Source organism: Lepidochelys kempii, chromosome 4, assembly GCF_965140285.1.
Source record: "Lepidochelys kempii isolate rLepKem1 chromosome 4, rLepKem1.hap1, whole genome shotgun sequence".
In the NCBI taxonomy this organism is placed as follows: Eukaryota; Metazoa; Chordata; order Testudines; family Cheloniidae; genus Lepidochelys; species Lepidochelys kempii.
The window spans coordinates 112158675-112173837 of record NC_136383.1 but is presented as its reverse complement, the minus strand read 5'-3'; the positions used below and the strand labels follow the sequence as shown (position 1 = coordinate 112173837).

The 15163-nt window shown below is 41.0% G+C and overlaps 1 protein-coding gene across 1 annotated transcript in view; it reads left to right on the top strand.

Moving 5' to 3' along the window:
* Positions 1–13808, top strand: part of C1QTNF7 (C1q and TNF related 7) — a 59644-nt gene extending 45836 nt beyond the window's left edge. Inside the window, exons 2-4 of the mRNA XM_073340124.1 lie at positions 7048–7381; positions 9402–9647; positions 12848–13808. Coding sequence (XP_073196225.1) covers positions 9410–9647; positions 12848–13479 — 870 coding nt within the window. The 5' untranslated portion in view covers positions 7048–7381; positions 9402–9409 and the 3' untranslated portion in view covers positions 13480–13808. The remainder of the gene's footprint in view (positions 1–7047; positions 7382–9401; positions 9648–12847) is intronic.
* The last annotated feature ends 1355 nt before the right edge of the window (positions 13809–15163 follow it).

Below are 15163 nucleotides of genomic sequence, written 5' to 3'. Positions count from 1 at the left end.
GTAGCTAGGTAAACTAAGGCATAGCGGACTAGATCCTCAGCTGTGTTTAAAGGTCCATGTGGTGCAGCTGCCTGGGGCTCCCAATCTGCCTGGGGCTGAAATGCATCTATTTGCAACCTCCCCCTGAACTAGGGAACTAAGGGTGTGTCTACATTGCTGTTAGACCCCTGAGGATAGCCCATGCCAGCTGACTCAGGCTCATGGGGCTCAAGCTAAGAAAATTTTTAATTTTGGTGTAGACATTCAGGCTGGAGCCTGGGCTCTGGGACTCTTCTTCCCTCATAGGGTCTCAGAGCCCAGCTTCCAGCCCAAGCCCAAACATCTACACCAGAATTAAACAGCCCCTTAGCCCAAGCCTCCCAAACCTGAATCAGCAGGCAAAGGCCAGCTGTGGGTTTTTAATTGCAGTGTGCACATACCCTCAAGGGCCAGCTATGCCAACTCTACATTAGTTGTGAATTTGCCAATGCAGAAAAATCTCCAGCTATCCCTTTGGGTCAGATTTACAGCTTTTTTATGATACCAGAGAAGCATAAAGAGTCCCTCGGCCGGGTCTACACTTAAACAGTTTTGGCAGCAGATAGCTATGTCAGGGACCTGTTTGGAAAAAATCACACTCCTAGCTGACATAATGATACCAACAAAAGCCCCAGTATTGTACCAGTTATACCAGCAAAAAAGTTCTTTTGTATAAATGCTTTTGCTTGGGGAACTGTTTTGCCTGTATAAGCTATGTCTCCACTAGGAGGGTTTGCACCATAGTTATACCAGGAAATCCTTTCTAGTGTAGACAAAGCCCTAGTGTGGGTCAGAGAAGGTAAGTGGCCAAAGAGCCAGTCAGTAGCTGTTTCTGGCTCCTAGTTCCATACTGAGTTCACCAGACCAATGATTCTCAAAGGTCTTAAACCTGGGGGTGACCTCTTCCTTAGTCAAACACTTCTCAGTTTAATCATAGATTCATAAATTCTAAGACCAGAAGGGACAATTGTGATAATATAATCTGATCTCCTGTATCACACAGACCATAGAACTTTCTCAAAATAATTCCTAGAGCTGATCTTTTAGAAAAGCCATCCAATTTTCCTTTAAAAATTGTCAGTGATGGAGAATCCATCATGACCCTTCGTAAATTGTTCCAGTGGTTAACTACTCTCACTGTTAAAAAGCCATGCCTTATTTCCAGTCTGAATTTGTCTACTTCAACTTCCAGCCACTGGATTGTATTATACCTTCCTTTGCTAGATTGAAGAGCCCATTATTAAATATTTGTTCCCCATGTAGATACTTGTAGACTGTGATCAAGTCAACCTTTAGCCTTCTCTTTGTTAAGCTAAATAGATTGAGCTCCTTGAGTCTGTCACTATAAAACATGTTTTCGAATTCTTTAATCATTCTTGTGACTCTTCTCTGAACACTCTCCAATTTATCAACATACTTCATCAGAATGGTTTCCTATCCCCTTCCATCTTTGCTGTGGCTGAAATGAGGGCATAGGTCTCTGGCTAGATGTTCATTTTTGAGAGATTTTTTAGCACACACATAGTGGCCTGGGTGATACCATTTGATCAGCCTCCAGAACTGAATAATTTGTAAGGGGGAGAATAAATCCCTTCTATGGGGTCTGGGAGTATCCTTTCCTGGTATTTTTTTATTTTAAAATGTTGGTATTTGGTGCCTTCCAAAGGCAAATGGGGAAAAAATAACTCTTCAGAAGTCTCTACATTCTAATAACCTCCATCATGACAGGAATAGGAGGTGAGCAATATTGGAGATAGGGATACATTCAGCAAGGAAATCCCCCACTTCCTCCCTGCCTTATATGCACAGCCTGCTTCCCTTTCTGCCCTGCCGCATTTGTACCTATGCAAAGTGAGTATAAAATGCAACCCAGTTGTTAGAGAAGCATCTTACATGTAAGCAGAGTCAGAATGAGCTCTACCCTGACATCTGGTGGTGAGTTGTGGAAAAGGACTTCAGGGGGTGATCTTATTTGCATGGGCACACCCACCCCGCCTAGCATGATGGGACTGCTTGCCTAAATAGTCAGTTTGGCTGCTGTAGGATCCCCAGTCTCTTTGTTATTGGGGTAGGAGTAATAAAGTGTTGTTATCCTGGTTATGGAATCAAGGACAGTAGAAATGTACTTGGCATTTTATGGTGGAGGGACTCACCCTCAACTAAGTAGCACTCGCTAGGCAAGGGGCTTGGGTTCCAAAGCCCAGTGAACTCAGAGAGACTGGGAACAAGTATATGTACTTGGTAGTGTGGGGTTCCTCCTGAGGGCCCCAAACACTATTTTGACTCCTTTCTGTTTTTCCACTGTGTAATAACAGAGCTGTGTTTGACTCAATTAGAAGTCTTGTCCTATGCTGTAGAGCTGGAATCACTGATTCCTAGGTCTAAGCATTAGATCTACTTTGGGCTATGGTTCTGCTTGTGCTAGCACTGGGCCCTCCCCTACTAGCAGCTGAAATCACTAAAGAGCTGAAGTTACTCAGAGCTGAAATTGCTGTGTTAAGTGGAAGGGTTGATGGCATATTGGCGAGTGGCTAGCAGGATGACTGGCTTAGAGGAGTAGCCAGCAGGGTGGCTGGTGGAGAGGCGTAGCTGGTGATGAAGACTGCAGCAGAACCCCACGGAGAGGCATGGCAATTAGTCATTGACCCAAGCACTGGAGCATGTAAGATGCCACCATACCTCCCCCTACTTCCACCCAGGCTCGGAGGTAAACTCTGCAGATGAACTTCTAAACTTTTGGGGCTGCACTGACCTAGAATAGGAACTGTGGGAGGGGTGACTTTTGGGTTGCTGGACTTAAGACCCTGAGGGGAAAAGGACAGTGCCAAACTTAATTGGGGATGGGTCTTTTGCTCATGGTTTGTGTTATGAATCCTGTTTGTGGTGTTTCCCCAACATAATGCCGTATTGTTTACCTCCTTTATTAAAAGGCTTTTGCTACACTCAGACTCTGCGCTTGCAAGAGGGGAAGTATCGCCTCTTAAGAGGCGCACAGGGGGATGGTATGTAATTGTCCCAAGTCACTGGGTGGGGACTCGAGCTGGTTTTGCATTATGTTATTGAAACGGAACCCCTAGATACTGAACCCGGCCCTTGTTGCTCCCAACTCTGACGGGCAGAAGGGTTACATACACATGTATTTGCTCTTGTTATGCACGGGTGTGGTACTGTGGCCCAAGAAGTAAAGCAGTGGAAAGTCAGCCCTTGTGTGTGAGTGACTCACACTCACACACATGCATTTTCTATTACTTTTGGTCTTTTGTCTCTTCCTATGCCTTTCAGGCTCTGCCATGTTCTCTTTCCTGCCCTCTACCTCTATCTCCCTTGCTCCCCTTCCCTTTCCTTGACTGTATTATCCCCTTCTGCCCCATTTGTGACATTATGGCTAGGATTATAAATGTATCTTGTTTGGTAAGGAAGAATGTTCTAGTGCAGGGGCCCTCAATCTGATGGACTCTGGCAAGAGTATAGAAAAGTGATTATGGGAAACCTGAAAGGATCAAGCCAGTCTGAAGTAAAAGAAGGCAATGGGAGTTATCTGCCTAACTCACTTTTGTAAATTCCATTAGGTGCCTGTCTGTATCTTTTGGTACCTAAACACCTTTGTAAACCTGGGCCCCAGATATGTCATTAAACCTGCAAACTGAGGGGCATCCTAGAGCTCTGCTCTGGCGATCTGCACTATCTCTGTTTTCGGAAAGGTGAAGGAAACCCTTCAGAAGCAGCTCTTTTCAGACACATACTTGTGTCATGAGTTTTCTAGTGTTAGATAATGAACATTCTTTTTTGTAAGACACTTTCATTTTCCCCACAAGGCTGCTGCAAATTGCATGAGTGACTTTCCTAGATTCTGAGCTTTTTGGTGTCAGGAACAAAAAAGCACAAAAAGACAGCATGATTTAATTTTTTGTATGTGTTGGCAGTAAAATAACTGTCCATGTGTGCCGGCCCAAATATTACAAATACACGAGGCTATCCAGGCCAACATAGAGAGTCAGCCTAGCTCACAGCAGGGATCCAGAACAGCTTGTAGGGCAGCTTTTAGCAAAATAGCTGGGACCAGAAAGAGCCAGATTGTTTGGAGTCAGACTGAAAACTAAAATGAACCCCACCTTGATGCTCCTCAAACCACGCACAGTGAAACCATGGGCAAATTGATTTTATGTCCCATGTTTTCCATGTGTCCATGGCCATGGAATTGGACACACAGTCACAGAATCTGGCTGCAGAATACACTTTCATTCTTTTAAAAAAAAAAGTGTACTGAAGCATGGGATGAGAGTTTAAATGTCAGCATTGTTAACTGCCATTACGGATCACTTTCTCAGAAAGATTTACCTACTGTGCCTATCTGTTATCTTTAGTGGCAGATATCTTTGGGGATATTGGGGCATTATTGGGGTGGGAAACAAAAGTTCATTCTATCCAAAAAGTTTCAGGTCACCTCTCCCCTTATTACACAAGGCGGAAGTAAAGAGAAAATGCAGAGCTTCTGTAATCTACTGGTCTGTGTGTATTGCACATTTCCCATTGTGTCTGATTCATAGAGCATGCAAGTCTGTTACAGTGCCCAGCTCTGGAGTCTGGATCCTATAGCTGTAGAGTCTCATGCTTTCAGCAGCGGAGGTCCCTGGTTCAATTGTCAGTGCATGGATAGAGATCATCACACTTCTGCTGCCTCTTGCAAGCTAGAATGCTAAACTGCCAGAAGCCTCAACTGCATCCTGTGCAAACCTCCAACTTTCTATTCCAACATATTCTATAATGTAGAACAGCGATGCCTATGCAAAATTTTTGTGACACAATTTGTGAGTAGTGTAAAATACTGTTAATCCCTTTTGACCTGAGCGAATAGTCAGTGTTCGGAACCCTGAGGGTGTTCCAGTTGAGAGTAGAAATTGACAATCGAGTCTGGTATTTTCTTTGATACAGTCTTGTTTATTTACTAGGAATGTACAAAGTTCTGCTTCTCCAAATGCAGGAGAAACCAAAGCCAAAAGGAGAGAATTTCTTTCCTTACAACCCCTTTTCAGCCAGCACGAGACCCAGAAGCCCCCCTCTCTAGATTTTTCCAGGGTCATACACCATGCTTGTCCAGAGTGTCCATCTCTAAGTCTTGCTTCAGTTTGTCTGTTCCTGTGTCTGTATGATGGGGTATACGAACCCCACATTGGGATGAAAGGGGTTATCATTAACACTGTGTGCTTGTGTAACCCATGTGCCTAATATGGAGATATCTCTTTAAGAGACCCTTTCGGTGGGGAGGTAGGAGTGAGCTGTGTCTAGGTCATTGTTGCTAGGCAGATTAAGCACTCCACATCCAGAAGCTTCTGGAATTGGGTGCGGTAGTTTTGGGTATGCTCCAATAGGTTCCCTGTTGCTGGGGTCAGACTCCATGAGGGCAAGCAGTGGGGACAGCTGCTTTGCAAAAGGTTATGTACCCTGGGTGAGTTGGGAGAAGCTGAGCCCAGGAGCAGGAAGCTGGCTGTTGTCCCTAACTCTGAAGCATTTTGCAGCAGGTTAGTGATATTGTTAACCCTCTAACAGGGAAGCATGGGCAATGCTAATTATAGGGAGGGAAAAATAACTGCTATTTTAATTGTATGCTTTGAATGTCTTGATTTTAGCCAAACTGTTCTAGTTAAATTGTCTCAACTAGTCTGAATCACCAACTTTTCTTTAAATGTAGAAATGGGGAAAAAGTCATTTCAGTTTTGCTATTCTCAGTTTTCTATTTTTTTGTAACAGGGTTTTCTTTAACCAATCACTCACTTAAGTGTATAGATTTAATCAGTTAGCTGACTGGCTATCAGTGATTTCAGCAGCGGAAGAGATTCCTACAAGCAAGTGGAGGAAAGATGTTGTTTTAGACTCAGCAGACTGTGTAGATTTGTTGATCAAAGACTCTAACTGAGGGCATGCCAACACTTGCAGATGTAGAGCACTTTGAGTTAAACTAGCCTTCGGAGAGCGCAGTAGGGAAAGCGCTGCAGTCTGTCCACACTGACAGCTACAGGCGCATTGGTGTGGCCACATCAGCAGTCCTTGCAACAACCACAGAGAGCAGTGCATTGTGATAGCTATCCCAGCATGCAAGTGGCTGCCACGTGTTTTTCAAATGGGGGGGGGGGTGGAGTGGAGTGTGACAGGGAGTATGTTGTGTGTATGTGGGGGGAGAGAGAGTGGGTTTTTGGGGGGCTAAGAGCATGTCAGCTTACTGCCTTGTAAGTTCAGACAGCAGCAGACTCCCCTCCTCCCCCGCCTCTCTCTCACACACAGCATTTCACAGTAATGGTTGCTTGTCTCGGAGCAGATAAGCAGCCGGCTGTCAGAAACAGAGCTTTCAAAGGGCATATCCACATTCCTACAGCAAGTTCAAAACAATGACAAGAGTGGCCACTTGACTTAAGGGGATTATGGGATGTTTCCGGAGGCTGATCAGAGCTCAGTAATGCAACACCTCGTTCACACTGATGCTCAGGCATTTCAGCCAAGGCGCAACAAACGTTAATCTTCTCGTCAAGGTGGAGTACCAGGAGCGCTCTAGCCGTGGAGTCAGCACGCTCTACGTGCCTTGCCAGTGTGGACAGGTAGTGAGCTAGGGCGCCTGGGGCTGCTTTAATGTGCTCTAACTCACAAGTGTAACCAAGCCCTGAGACTTAGATGAACAAAACCTAAGCTTTCAGGAACTTTCAATTTCTTCTCGCTGTATTTCTGTGGGGACTGAACTGTTCAGATTTAAATTTGTTTTTTTTAATTTATGTTTATGTATAACTGTGAAGGTAATGTCTGTAGATTATAAAATAGCCATGTCATGCTATAAAAATTAGGTTATTATTCTTTATCATAAGATTTTATAAAGGTATTTAATTAAATTCATTTCTTTAGTTCCTTTTGGGACCTGGATGTTGGAAGGTTGACCCTGTACGATCCTTGCGGAAAATCCTTAGAGACTGAACTCTGGGTCTCTAGCTACTTTCTGTGGGAGTTGGTTTTGTTTTGTTTTTGTTTTGTTTTGTTTTGTTTAAGGTACTGGAGACGGGAAATGAAGTGAACTCTAGCCCACCCAAACGTTACACTTGTTCTGGCTTCGAAGATATGCAGAAAGAGTGGACTCCTGAAGTTTGTTTCCTTGATGGAAGAGAAATTATTTGGCACAGATGACTGACATCATTTCCTAATCTAAATTATTAACAAATATGTGTTCTTTGGAAGAGGGATACCAGATATGAAAAGCAAAGTGCATCTTATAATTCACGGATTTAGTTCCAATTTTAGTACTCTAGTAAAACAGCTGTGATCAAACACTCTAGTCATCCTGTGTTCCTTCCAAAATTACAAGAACCAATCACTTAAACTAAAGGTGAGTCTCTCTATTAGCTGTCAACAGTAAAGGGACTAAAGCACAGTTAACCAATTCTGATTCCATCCAGTACAGAGCAGTAGCATACATACATACATACTAGCCAATTCGTTACACACACGTTTATTTGTGCTGTCCCCAAATACTCATTTGCCATTCCGTAGCTGCTTTTTTTTACCCTCGCCCTCTAGAGATGCTGTGCATACATTCCCAAAGCCGCCACTCTGTCATCTCATGGGCTTCTTTAGTTCTACATGCTGAGGATGCATTGGTCATGTAGCTCTGGGAATTGGACAAGCAAAGTTGTTCCTTTTTATCCAGCTGCTCTCAAACATAAAAGAAAGCCCGCTCGTATTTATACCTTGCTCTTAAATGCAAAGGGTCATATTCTTCCCTGATTTAGACCCTGTATGGTTCTGGTAACTTCAGTAGGGCTGCAAGTGGTAGAAATCAGAACAAAATTTCATCCAAAGTCTCAAGTGTTGGTTGCTAACTACCATCAGCAGTTGTCCCTTATTGCTCTTGCAATAAGCACCTATCTCTTAACCCAATTGTTAGAGATCAATTGTGTCTGCAATGGCTGACCCATACTGTAGGTGCCTATCAAATTTCAATAAAGTTATTAGTACAGTCTCCTTGCCATTTTTGGTACGGGATTGTGTATGACAATCAAGTGACACAATAGCCCTAAAGGATCTGGAGCATTTCTCTTTTGCTCAAAAAACATTGTATTTGGTTCTTTTGTCAGTCTCCACTACCACCTGACCATATTCTCTCTCTCTCTCTCTCTCCATTGCCATTCCATTTCATTTATATTTGGTAAAATAACTAAGATGCATAGTAAAATTTGTATTTATCTGGTGACTCAGTGAAAAAGTTTTTTTCCCAAAGGAGCTGATACGGGCCTGCTATACACCAAATGGAAACTCATGAATTATAAAGGACTGTAAATGGCTCTGGTTTTACAAATAAATTATCACATGACGAACTAGTATGACCAATAGGGTGCCTAGATATTGTGGAGAGAAGTGAGTGAGATGTGGATTCTCTGGGGAAGTAGTCTGATTCTTTGTGCAATTTGCCTGAGTGTTTCATTATAATAAAGCCATAGATAGCATATAAATGGATTTCTTTGATTCCGTCATTCCATTTCCTTTTTTTGCCAGAAACTGTGATTTTCTTATAAGCTATAAATTAGCACTGCAGAGATGGATAATTCCACATAAATACTCTGATCTGGACACTGAAATAGAAAAAATACAACTCTATTTCCAGAATCACAACTCACACTAGTTTCAGGCCAGTCAATCGTGGGTAACACTGATTTAGGACATTGTTGTATGTAAGGAACTGCAAGTTCTTGGCAGCAGGTTACTATTGTAAGCTGTTTCTTCTTTCATCATATGGTATATTATAAAACCAAAAGGCACAAATTTAAAAATCTCTGATTATTTAATCATGAAGACCGACAACTAATAAAAACCAGAATACTCTTGTGAAAGCATGTTGGGAGACTATGCAATGTAGATCAGTTTGTATCCCATTCAGAAGCAGACTGGAGAAAAGTGTGAACAGTCTATTCTATTCAGACTTGACTCACAATCCCAGAGTAGCTGGCTGATTCTTCCTCAGTTACCACAGTGAAATAGTTAACTGTACTGTAAACATGAGGATTCAGAGTTAAATTCCCATTTTCTTAACTAACTTCACACCTCTTTTAAGGATATTGTTTTTATCTGTCTGTAGTCTCAGTGTGACACACTGCATCATTCAGATGTGGAAGATTTTTCTTTACATAAAGAAGGCTTGAAAATTAAATGAAATCTTTAAATTCTTCAGAAACTGGTGGGGCCACTACAGCATTGCTAGTTCAGTGTGCTGCCCTGTATTGGCTCAATCCATATTATGTTTAGGATTTTAAAAGTGTGAAGTATATATGCCTATAGTCTAAATCAAAACCATCTGAAGGCTTTAATGACAAGATATGCATTCATGGTCTGTACATATGTATTTTTTCCAGAGCCAAGGATGTTTGCATTGCTTTACATTACAAGTTTTGCCATCTATACAAGCGGACAATCTCTTCACAACCAGCTCAAAGGAGAAAATTACTACACGAGATATATTTGTAGCATTCCTGGTTTGCCGGGCCCTGCAGGTCTCCCTGGAGCTATTGGATCACCAGGGCCCCATGGGCGTATTGGTCTTCCAGGAAGAGATGGTAGAGATGGCAGGAAAGGAGAAAGGGGTGAAAAAGGGAATGCAGGTATTGAATATTTGTGCTAACTAATGGAAAAAAACAAAACAAAGAAACCAACAACCAGGATCTTCTCCTGGAACTTACTGTATTTTTTTAAATTTTATTTATCAGTGACTTCCTGAGTATAAAATACTAGCACATATAAATGTAAGATACAGTTATGTATGTATGTAACAAAAAATGACAACTTATATCAGATTTAAACTCATAAAACAAGAACACTGAATCTCCAGGGTGAAACTTCATTATTATTATTTATTATAATTTACAATTTATTATTCATTTAGCTGAAAAAAAATTAAAAATGTTAAGGTTGAGATTATCTATCAGTAACTTAAAGTTAAAACATTACAGATGTTGTAATTATCCCAAAAACAATTATAAGCACAGGAAATTCAGACTTAAGGTGAAACTTAAAAGAAATCCAAACAAGTTAAGAAAATAAATAGTGCACCCAAGCGACATTAACTTCATCCTGAAATGATACCATTTAATAACCATTCAATTAAGATTAGCGTATCATAGTTTTGTAGTTCCAGATTAGATTAAACTGAATGTTAAAGACACATTAGATATTCTGGGTTTTTTGTGTGTGTGTGCCCTAATTAAGTACTTCCAGACCTTAACATGTTTAATTTTGGGGGGTCTACTCACCTGTATAAAGTTACTCATGTGGATGGACTGTTTGCAAGATCCGGGCCTAAATGAACACACAACACAATAAGTAATAGGGGCAAACAATGTGTGGAAGATAAGAGGAAAGGAGAGAGAGTGTGTGTGTGTGTGTGAGAAAAAAAAAGTTTTCATAGTTACAAATAGTAAATTATTATGTGTAATTCATGTTCCTCAAAATGCATGCACCCTTTTAAAAACTTCCTACCCTATTTGTTTCTAAAACATCCCTGGTCAGCCAAAGGACATGGTCAATATTAATGTACAATTTTCTTTATTACTGAATCACTCCAAACCTTGTCCCACCATTACCCCTTTTCTTGTTGCTTTAAATCATTTTTCAATATTTGTTTTTTAAATTTTGATATAAAATCTCACCACATTTGTGGTGGTATTGCTTCTTATTTGTTACATAAGGTCATCCTTTGTTTTGGAGACATCCCTCATGAGATTTTGATTTTAAAAAATGGAACAATATAAAATTAACGAGACACACATTAAATGGATTAAAAATTCATCAATGAGCAGATGTGTTTCTAATGGGGTCCTGAAGGGATTGGTTCTTGGCCTTACACTATTTAATATTTTTGTCAATGTTCTAGACGAAAACAAAATCATCACTGATAAAGTTTGCAGTGACACAAGTTGAGGGAATGGTAAACAAGAAAGAGGACAGGTCACTGATATAGAGTGATCTAGATCATTTAGTAAGCTGGGTGCAAGCAAACAATATGTATTTTTAATATGGCTAAATGTAAATCTAGTAACAAAGAATGTAGACCATTCTTGCAGGATGGAGAACTCTGTCCTGGGAAGCAGTGACTCTAAAAAAGATTTGGGGGGTCATGGTGGAAAATCAGTTGAACATGAGCTCTCACTGAGGTGCTGTTTCCAAAAGGGCTAATGCGATAGTGGAATGCATAAATAGGAGACTCTCGAGTAGAAGTAGAGAGGTTATTTTTATCTCGATATTTGACCCTGGTGTAAGTGCTGTTGGAATACTGTGTCCAGTTCTGATGCCCACAATTCAAGAAGGATGCTGATAAATTCTGGTGCAAAGAGTCACCAGGATTAAAGGGTTAAAAAACATCCCTTATAGCGATAGACTCTGTAGCCCAATCTATTTGCTTAACAGAAGGTTAAGGGATGACTTGATTACAGACTCTAAGTATCTACATGGGAAACAAATATTTGATAATGAGCTCTTCAATCTAGCAGAAAAAGGTATAACATGATCCAATGGCTGGAAGTTGAAGCTAGATAAATTCAGACTGGAAATAAGGCATAACACTTTAACAATGAAAGTAATTAACCATTGGAACAATATACCAAGGGTTGTGGTGGATTCTTCCTCACTGACAATTTTTAAATCAAAATTGGATGTTTTTCTAAAAGATCTGTTCTAGGAATTTGGTTTTTTTTATGGCCTGTGCTATACAGGGGGTCAGAATAGATGATCGCAGTGGTCCCTTCTGGCATCTTTGAAAACATAGGTAACTATTATAGTATAATACGTATAATATTATATAGACATAAGAAAAGTACAGTTTAATAGATTGAGTTCAGTTGAGAGGTACTGTTTAATACTTTGGTTGTCAAATGTCTATGCCATATAGCAGCGGTCCCCAGACTTTTGAGGGTCACACCCCCCATACCCACCCCAGAGCCAGGAGGGGAGCCGTGGCTTGGGGACAGGGTGGGAGAGGCTGGAGTAGAGCTGCAGCCAGGCTATGGTGAGGGCCGGCAGCCGGGCCCATGGCCAGATGCAGCTCTGCTCCTGGCCTGGCCCCCAGCCTCAGCCCCGGGCCAGGAATGGAGCCGTGGCCAACAGCCTAGGCTGTGGGCTGGAATGGGGCTGGGAGCAGAGCCATGCTGAGGACTGGACTGGGCACCAGGCCAGGAGCCATCAATGTGTCTGGAGATGGGACCAGAACAGAGTTGGAGGCGGGGAGGAGGCTGGGTGGTGCTCCCTCCTTCCTCCCATCTCGTGGGGGCTGGCCTGGGTCCCGCCATGCCATCTCAGATGTTCCTCCACTCCCTGCTGGGGGCACGCCGGGACCTCTGCCATACAGTAACTGGAAGTTTTAAAGAATTTCCAGTCTAAAAAATATAAGCTATTTCTTGTCAATAGTGACATAACTTACTAATAGAATTTTCAAGCTCTTATGGCTATATCCTGTCATTGTTCTGCACACAGAACTTCCATTAAGAATAAATGGAGTTTTACCTTTAAATAAATAAATGCCAGATTAAGGTCCTTAGTATTAATATAACGTCTCACCCTTGTTTGACATGTGATGAATTTTATGCATTGTCAGTGCACACAAAAACAAAAATAGACATGTTTTTTAAATCTCAAATTCCGTTCTAAGTGTGGGGTGTTTTTGAAAATCTGACAAGGATTACACCAAACCAGTTTAATTATATATTTAATTTTGTTCAAACATATCCAGGAGCTCATGGAATCATTTGCTTTGCCACCTACAAAAGAGATTGTGTATGTAATAATTAACCAATATAAAATGTTTTTCAAGGTTTAAGAGGCAAGACTGGACCTTTAGGAACAACTGGAGATAAAGGAGACCCAGGACAGTCTGGTAAAAAAGGACCTACAGGATTGGTTGGTGCCAAAGGCGAAGTGGGTCCCGCTGGACCACCTGGGCCTAAGGGAGATAAAGGAGAACGAGGAGAACGAGGTGTACCAGGGATCTGTAAGTGTGGAAGGATAGTGCTGAAATCTGCCTTTTCTGTTGGCATCACCACGAGCTACCCAGAAGAAAGATTACCAATCATATTCAATAAAGTCCTTTTCAATGAGGGTGAGCATTACAGTCCTTCCACGGGGAAATTTATATGTGCTTTTCCAGGGATTTATTACTTCTCTTATGAGATCACCTTAGCAAATAAGCATCTTGCAATTGGGCTGGTTCATAATGGGAAATACCGAATAAAGACATTTGACGCTAACACAGGAAACCATGACGTAGCTTCTGGATCCACGGTGATCTATCTTCAGGCAGAAGATGAAGTGTGGCTTGAGATCTTCTACACTGACCAAAATGGTCTCTTTGCAGATCCCACTTGGTCAGACAGTTTGTTTTCTGGATTTCTCTTATATGTTGATACAGATTATCTCGATGCCTTATCTGATGACGATGAACTGTGATATGGGAGATGTCAAAACTTCTCCAAACAAACTAGACAATCTGACACAGGATTTGATTTGGAGTGTATAGGAGACAAAACAATAATGATATGAACTGTAATTTTATTTTTGTTTTGATGGGACCACAAATCGAATGTGGAAGAAGGTTTCCAGCCTCTATGCAGGACATTTTACCAAAGAGCAGGGATAATAAAATTAATAATATACTAATGAATGACTGTCACTCCAGACCTGCATCCTCTTAAAGATTATGTTTATAATAATATTTAAACAAATTTAAGATAATGTACATCAAATTTTATATAAAAATATATTGAGTTGTGAAGTGACTGATAGAGTGATATTGACTTATTAAACCTCTGGATACTTTGTATTTGTTATTAAAGGAAAATTGAATGCCTGACATCACTAATAGCCTTGGTCATTCTAGGGAGGTAACTATTTAAGAGATACATGTGATAAGAAATTTAGAAAGTAGAATGAAATAATACAGTAATAGCCATTTGAGAGTGATGGACCCTGGAAAGACCATTACTTCACTTCAGTCACATACCAACACTAACAAAAGACATATAGAGCCAGGTGACTTCTGAATGGAGCCAGGCAGATTTACACCAGCTGAGAATCTGGCTCAATTACATTAATTAAAAGGAGACCAGAACCAAGGGCCTGTATTCAATAAATTGATTAAAAATTGACTAACTTAGTGAACTCAAAAAGTAATTGTAAATGGGGACTCGTCATCCAATGTGGGTGTTTCTAGTTCAGTCCCACAGGGATCTGTTCTTTCCAAATGTAAGATATAAAATCACCCCTGGCAAAGTGTGCAGATGACACAAAAATCAGTACAGTAAAAATAATTATTAGGATAGTTCTACAGAGCAATTTGGATCCAATGATAAGTTGGGCTTACCTGAACAATATACATTTTAATACAGACAAATGCAGTGTCATAAATTGGGGCGGCTGTGTGTGTGTGAAGGTCGGTCACATTTGTAGGATGGGGAACTGTCTCCTGGAAAGTAGTGACTCTGAAAAGGACTTTTGGGCTATGATGGATAATCAACTGAACATGAGCTCCCAGGGCAATGCTGTAACTAAGAGGGCTAATGTGATCTTGGGATGTATAAACAGGGGAATATCAAATAGGAGTAGGAAGGTTGTAGTACTTCTGTATGCCGATGAAACCATTTCTTGAATACTGTGTCCAGTTCTCGTGTCAACACTTCAAAATAAGATATTGGTAATTGTCAAGGTTCCTTCCCCACTCTGAACGCTAGGGTACAGATGTGGGGACCTGCATGAAAACCTCCTAAGCTTACTTTTACCAGCTTAGTTTAAAACTTCCCCAAGGTACAAACTATTTTACCTTTTGCCCTTGGACTTTCGCTGCCACCACTAAACATCTAACCGGTATTATTTTATTAAGAAAGAGTCCGTTTGGAAACGTCTTTCCCCCCAAAATCCTCCCAAACGTTACCCCCCCCTTTCCTGGGGAAGGTTTGATAAAAATCCTCACCAATTTGCATAGGTGAACACAGACCCAAACCCTTGGATCTTAAGAACAATGAAAAAGCAATCAGTTTCTTAAAAGAAGAATTTTAATAGAAGAAAGTAAAAAGAATCACCTCTGTAAAATCAGGATGGTAAATACCTTACCGGGTAATCAGATTCAAAACATAGA